The 7382-nt window shown below is 33.7% G+C and overlaps 1 protein-coding gene and 1 pseudogene across 2 annotated transcripts; one reads left to right on the forward strand and one right to left on the reverse strand.

The window, feature by feature from the left end:
* Positions 1–340: 340 nt before the first annotated feature.
* Positions 341–1447, reverse strand: LOC111281587 (fasciclin-like arabinogalactan protein 9 pseudogene; annotated as a pseudogene).
* A 902-nt stretch (positions 1448–2349) lies between these two features.
* LOC111282716 (prohibitin-1, mitochondrial) lies at positions 2350–6520 on the forward strand. 2 transcript variants are annotated; one of them, XM_022870941.2, is made up of 6 exons: positions 2350–2665; positions 3627–3814; positions 4120–4236; positions 5245–5415; positions 5494–5706; positions 6054–6520. In XM_022870941.2, exons 2-6 carry the CDS (start codon positions 3638–3640, stop codon positions 6243–6245), a joined length of 870 nt encoding a protein of 289 aa, XP_022726676.1. In that variant the 5' UTR covers positions 2350–2665; positions 3627–3637; the 3' UTR covers positions 6246–6520. The 2 variants fall into 2 exon arrangements, with proteins under 2 accessions (XP_022726676.1, XP_089617003.1); XM_089760877.1 differs by lacking the exon at positions 2350–2665 and adding an exon at positions 2994–3013.
* Positions 6521–7382: the final 862 nt, after the last annotated feature.

The raw sequence follows: 7382 nt of genomic DNA on the forward strand, positions 1-7382 counted from the left end.
TAGTATTAGGAATTTGACATTTTTTCTCATAATCAGATTACCCTAAACTAAACGTGAGAAGCAAATACCCACCATCAAGATTTTGGGAGAAAATTTGTGGATTCCCCCATACCAAAACGCACTCTTAAATCAATTTAATTACTTAATAATTCTTTAAGCAATAGAATTTCACAAAAACTGAAATTGACTCTCAAATAAAATTTGATCCAATATCTATCAACTTCTCTTTGACATTCTCAAATTAATCTCACTGCTTATAAGCTGAATTTGAAGTTCTTGCTTCTTATTATATTTTACAAATATAATTGTCCATAACATTAAAGCTAGATCTATAATAGGAGAAAAGAAATGGAGAGTCTAAAACATTTTTAGAACGTCACATATTATTAGCATCAAGCAAAGCAGAAGAAAATTAACATAAATGAAAGGAATACAAATAATTTTGGATGAGAATTAAGTATATATGTTCAAAGACCAAATAGAACCTTATCCTTTTGGAAAAGGAAGAAAATGTGAAAAATGCCAACATCAGCTAATACAAACTTCATAAATATCCTGTCAAGAGAGAGCTCCTTGCAGGCCAATGCAAGCCCAACAATCAACCCCAATCTTATATTCCTCTCATTTGATCCTGAACCATCAGCAGTAGCTGGCTCATCTGCGGTTGAAGCTGTTGACTTAGAGTTAGAACCTGATGATGATTTCTTTGTTGATGTTGAAGGAACTGCAACTAGAGATTTAGCTTCGAAAAGCTCTGCAGGCAACAACACCTTGTCCACTCGATAAACTGCCAAAGGTTTCCGTTGAATTAATGCATTGTTAAATTGTGTCTTAACTACCCCAGTTGATACATTAATCTGGTTGTTCTAGCCAGTGAAGTTGAACCCGAAAACGCCACCATCTTGACTAGTAGCTTGGGTTCTGACCGGTTTGCTGACAAATTGAAGATCATATAAAGAGTAGAATTTTGGCAGAACGTGATATAAAACTAGTTGTACTTTCTTTTCATCGTCTAGACTGTTGATGGTACCAACTTTGAGGTTGTTAAAGGCATTATCTGTGGGAGCAAAAATGGTAAAACCTTTAGTGGTGCTGTTTAGTTGATTTTGTATTTGGCTTCCAACTTGAGTTTCTGCTAAAACGCGAAGGAAGTAGGTGTATTAGCCATTTTTTGTCAAGGATGCCTGTGAAGTTTGAGGGGCTAGAGGGCAGGAGTGGGTGCTGTCTGAGCTAAGGCTATAGAAGTGAAAAGTAGAAATAGGGCAGACAGAAAAAGGAAAATGGGAGAAAAAGCAGCTGAAGCTATGGTTTGTTTGTCTTGGAGATGTTGTGAAAGTGAGGAGAGCCAATGGGAATTTGAAGGGATAAGATGTAGGCCGTGGGACTCTGTTGGAATGAGCTGGCAAGACTCTTGAGCAAGAAAAACCTTTCTGTTACAACAACATAATAATGGGATAACGAAATGAGTTTAAAAACTGCTTATTGCTAGCTGTTTTTATCTTTCTCAAAATTTGATTGATTAAAGGGTGGCTGCTAGTGATTATCCTCATTCCTTACTTAAATTGCAAAAAATATAAAATAAATAGCAAATCAAAGTGGTCCAATCGAAACTTAAGCTAATCAATCTTGTTGACCATCAGCAAAAATGTAGTTAGGTGGGAAATTACCGGCTGGTTTCTCCCAAACCATACTTGGTCAGTTTTTAAGTATACCTCAAGAATTGTGCCCACGAGTGTTTTCATTTAATCGTGGCAAGCAGTAGGAGCATTTTTTTAATCGAGATTCTAGGGAGTAACTTTCTAATAAGGATTCGGACAATTTAAGTTGAATTTAACATCTAGAAGTAGATCAAATTAAACCCAGATAAGAGCCTATGTGTAGGAAACCTTCTTTTACATTGCCAAGGATGATAAAATTTAAACTAAGCAGTCCAATAAAGTACCAATCGGTGTTGGCCTATCTATTAGCTAGTCCATGTCCGATTTCAATCATTTTTTATTTTTTAAGAAGCATCATGAATTTAGCAGCCCGGCAGTAAAACATGGCTTGAGAGATTAGGATATTCCTTATATACAGCCAATATAATGTGCAAAATATTTCATGCTCATATGTCCAAAGGAAGGATGTTTCTTTAAACGTCTTGGAGGACAATGGTTGTCCCCACCAGCATAGAAAGACCCCAAGATTTTCAATCGATTGCAGTTCGAGTATCACATCCCATTGTGTCGGCTGACTCGATGTAAATGCACTCCTAATTAATCTGAAAGGTTATTTATAAAATTCGAGGCCAATGATCAACTCCAGACTAAATACTACTATGGCCTTTAAATCTTTCTTCATCAACAACATTAAAAATTTCTCCAAACTTTTTGTACCTTCATTTTTCCCTCTTCGGCATCTTAAGAATCCCGTAAAAAATAGCCACAAAGCATAGTGATAAACTTATTATTGGTTGAGTCCAAACAAAAGTAGCTGTATACGTGGCCCATAATAGAATGGACCCAACGAGTCTACATTGGGTCCAATTCAAAATGTGTCGGAAAGCCCAAGTCAATTATTGTGTAGTATAATATATTAAACCCTAAACCCTTTTCCTGCATTTTCTTTCAGAATCTATAATCTGTGAATCCATCTCTCTTCCTCTCTTCGCCGCTGGGCTCTTTCGGTATTTGAATCTCCATTTTCCTACTTTTTCTTGTTTTTTAAGAAAAATTTTAGATCATATTTTGCTAGATTTGTTTGCTTAGAAATTCAGGACGAAAAGGTAGAATAGATTGAGGTTTCGTTTTCTCTCTTGTATTTCTTTTTGTTGACTTTATCTCTATGGTCAAGGCTGACACTGTCAAAAACGAAGTGTTATACCCCCTTTCTTGAAAGCTAGGTTGTGTAAGACTTTTTTTTTTTTTCTTTCTTCAATTTGGTTTTGCGGTTTGATTAAATGATCATGGTTTTGTTGGATTTGCTATGTTTGTATTTTTTTTCCCTCCAAAATTGAGGAAATATGGAACTTTGGGTAGGCGTGCACATGACCATGATGGAGTATTTTTATGTTTTTGTTTTTGACGCCATAAGTTGTTTAAATATTGTACTTTTACAGATTTCTTTAACTACAAATTATATGAATCAACATGTTTTGTCTGGGTTCTGTTCTTTGTAGAGCGAATGAATTGTATTTTCTTGATAAGGAAATGATTTGGGTTCTTAAACTTCTTTCTGAACTATGTGGCTTATAAGGCCTAATCCTATGGGAACAGAAGGAAAATTTTTGAGCCTCATCTCCAAAAGACAGAATCTTAGTAGCTATAAGCTTGATTTCGGATTGCCTGTGTGTAAACATGTATGCATTTGCCTGTTTGCCTGGTCTAATTTAGATTTGCATAAACTGTTTCTCGTACATTTTACCTCGTCTAAGGTTGACCATGAGTCATAAGCATGCTCACTTTGTTTATCTTGTAGATCATTGTTTCTTAGCAGTTGTTAATTGGTTGCTCTTTTATAACTTCTTCCCCATTCCTTTTTGTTCTTATGTTATGTAAACCTACTGTTCCATATTTATTTGATGCTTGGTTTTTGTTTACCTCGGGGTTCTTCTGCAATGTAACATCAAAAAGAAAAATTTTTTTCAGCATCAAGTAAAATGAATCTCAACAACATCAAAGTTCCTAAGATGCCGGGAGGTGGAGCTCTTCCTACTTTGCTTAAGATTGGAGTCCTTGGTGGGCTTGGCCTCTATGGAGTTGCCAACAGCCTCTACAATGTTGAGGGAGGCCATCGGGCAATTGTTTTCAATCGTATATTGGGCATCAAAGATAAGGTTGACATTTTTGCATAATGTTCTATCAGTTGACATGTTTATTAGAAAGTCTCTCCTTCCGCAAGTCTGTTGTCTGTGGATATTATAGTACTTCCTGAAACTTGCATATCTTGTAAACTTCTATAAAAGAATGGGTATGTCTTCACTATGAAATTGACTAGAAAGTAGCCTTGTGCTATCCTTTCTTGAATGACTATATTTTGTCTTTTTTCCTCATGCTATTTACATTTTTTTTTATTGTTTTTTTCTTTTGGCTTAAGCTATGTTTAGCTGTATTTCATGCAGTTTAATGATTGTTTTTTCAGGTTTATTCTGAGGGGACACATCTTATGGTTCCATGGTTTGAGAGGCCTATCATCTACGATGTCCGTGCAAGACCTCATCTAGTTGAGAGCACTTCTGGTAGTCGTGATCTCCAGATGGTAAATGCTAATTTTCAATTTTCACAGATTTGTTCTTTTGCATGCAAGAAATTTTTTTAATCATTACCTTGTTGCTTTTTAGTTTTCTAGACAGGGGTGAGGCCAGGGGGGCTTTCAGGGACCTCCCCCAGGCTTTTTGAACTCTTTGATAATACAGTAAAGTTTATCAACTAAAAACATGATAAATTTGAATTTCACCCCCGAAACATTTATTGTATGCCCCCCTTACCAAAACTTTGTACCAATTAGCATGGTATACTCAGTAATTTGCAACTCTTTAGTCCTAAACTTAATTACTAATTAGATTTTCTTTTGTTATTTTTTAAATCCTTAAAACTATGAGTTTATCTTCTTAATCAATCAAATAAAAATGTTTATAGTAATTATTAAATCAAGACTTACCAAAAAAAAAATTAATTAAGAAATTGTTAGTTGTTATATTTGCATACAAAATTAATTTTAAATGTAACTTTCTTTTTTTTCATCTATTTCATACCTCCTATCAAGCTTTTAATTGTTTAAAAGTTCTGCAATGGCTGATCTATCTTTCGAGAAGTTATTATTTATAAGATGTTATTTTTCTATTCAATCTTTGATATTGTCATATGGACAATATGAATTACAATATATGAAATTTACATATGTCTTTTACATGTCAAAGGAAATATATATGTTATTCAATCAAATTGCTAATTTATTTGAATTTAGCATACATTTTATATACTACTTTTTGTTAGATTTTTTTTTCTACCATTATGTTTTTCTTATCTTACACCACCCCCCCCCCCCCCCCCCAAACTGAGAATCCTGGCTTCGCCCCTTAATTGATTGAGTATTGATAACTTCTGAATGGAGTATGCATGAGTCATTTTTCTTTTGTTTCTTTTTCTTGTTTATGCTACAAGGTAAATGCTTTTTCATAGTTAGATTAGATGGAAACTTAAAATAGAAAAACATTGCAGATGCTGTAATTAGAAACTAAACTTGCTTCTGAACCATCCTCTGCAGGTGAAGATTGGGCTTCGAGTTCTCACTCGCCCTAAGGCAAATCAGTTGACTGAAATTTATCGAACCCTCGGTGAGAACTATAATGAGAGGGTCCTGCCTTCAATCATTCATGAAACTTTAAAAGCTGTGGTTGCTCAGTACAATGCCAGCCAACTCATTACTCAGAGAGAGGTAGGTATCCTACATATTCTTAGCTGCAATTTTGTGTACATCCTAATAATGTGGGAAGTTGAACTGTTGTTCTTTTAGAATGTTAGTAAGGAAATTCGGAAGATTTTAACTGAAAGGGCAGCTTACTTCAACATTGAACTGGATGATGTGTCCATTACAAGCCTGACTTTTGGGAAGGAATTCACAGCTGCAATTGAGGCCAAACAGGTGGCCGCACAAGAAGCTGAGAGAGCTAAATTTATTGTGGAAAAAGCTGAACAGGACAAGAAAAGTGCTGTTATCCGAGCACAGGTGAGACACATAAAATAGTCCATCCTCTTTCAGCCTTGGAAGTTTTAGATTGTAAAGGAATAAAAAATGAAGTAAATAAAGGACAAAAAAAAAGGCCAAGGGGACAAAATTGGTAAGTTTTTCTACGAAAAGTAGATGATAAAATGCACCTCAAAGGTAGTATTTAAGTTGAGATCTGGTAAAAAGAATAGATCCTTATGAAACATAGAGGTAAACGCACCCAAATGACAATCTGAAACAGATTTGGATTTCTGTTTCTGCTTGGTGCATAAGTTTGTTAGATTTCAATTTGCCTTGTATAGGTTGATCATTTTACTCATTCTAAAGTATTCTTTTCTGGTTGCCAGGGTGAAGCCAAGAGTGCCCAACTCATTGGTCAAGCTATTGCCAACAATCCAGCATTCATCACATTGAGGAAAATTGAAGCGTCTAGAGAAATAGCACAGACGATTTCAAATTCAGCCAACAAAGTCTTCTTGAATTCAAAGGATCTATTGCTGAACCTTCAGGAGATGAATCTGGAAACTCACCCAAAGTAATCGGCATTTAAGTTGAAAACTTAGTTATTGCAACTCCTTAGTTTTTGGTTCACTTTGTTCAGTCGTGAGAACGTTTAATAAAACAGTGGTGAGAAACGTAAAAGTCTTTTTTCTTCTCATGGAATTCTAAAAGGAGTTTTTTTTTTCTATGGATTAGTGTTCAAACATAACATATATTTGATGAAGGGCTGATTAGTTGAGGTACAAAAGAGCTGTTGGACATATGTATGATGTTTCTCACATTATGGTCAATCTATATCATCTTTCTAAGTTTATATCCTTTCTTTGCCGGAACTCACCGCAGTGGTAAGAAGGAACTAGGCAGCTTTTTGTTTTTTTTTTTTTGTGGGTTCAAATTTAAACCATTCTCTTGTATCACTGGTTTTAAAGCTCAATGAGTACTCTAACAATCCGTTCCTAATGGAACCTGTTGGGCGTGAGTTATCTTTTGGATCACGCCTAGGTTTGAATTGAGGGGTTGTGAGAGATGGCTTGATGGGAGGTGAGAAAGAAAAGGAAATTAAAAATATATATATATATTTTATTTTTCTCTTGTTTAGTTTTTTTTTTTTATCAAAATAAAGGAAAAGAAAGGGCCTATTCCTTTTCTCTAACAGCTTTAATTTTTAATTACTTCAAATTGGAGAAAAAAAGAAAAAAATAAAGAAATGAGAAAATTTTTTTACATATAATTTCTTTTATTATTTTCTTTAATTTTTAAAAATACATTATAATTTATAAGTTTGACAAGTGATATTAATATTTACTTTCTCATCAAACCCAAACCCATATCCTTATTTATTGTGCTTTCTTTCAATTTTCATCAACTTCTATTATTATAGATTTCAAATTTATTTTTATGAATTTTTGTATGTATGTTGTTTATTCATTTATTCTTTTTAGCATATTTTTTATTTTATATGAAAATAAAATTGTGAGGTACTATTAGTTTAGGTAACTTCCAATTGTCCATAAAAAAAAATCAATCTTTTATTTTTAATTTATGTTGGGTTTTATATTGTTTTTATATTTTATTATTATTTTATAAAATTTGAAAAAACAAGAAAAAATATGTACAATTGTAAAGATTATAGCTATATTAATGGAACTTGTTGAACTTGTAAGAAAATATTAATA

This window comes from Durio zibethinus, chromosome 5 (genome assembly GCF_047325235.1).
Source record: "Durio zibethinus cultivar Kanyao isolate XHJ-2024 chromosome 5, ASM4732523v1, whole genome shotgun sequence".
Classification (NCBI taxonomy): domain Eukaryota; kingdom Viridiplantae; phylum Streptophyta; class Magnoliopsida; order Malvales; family Malvaceae; genus Durio; species Durio zibethinus.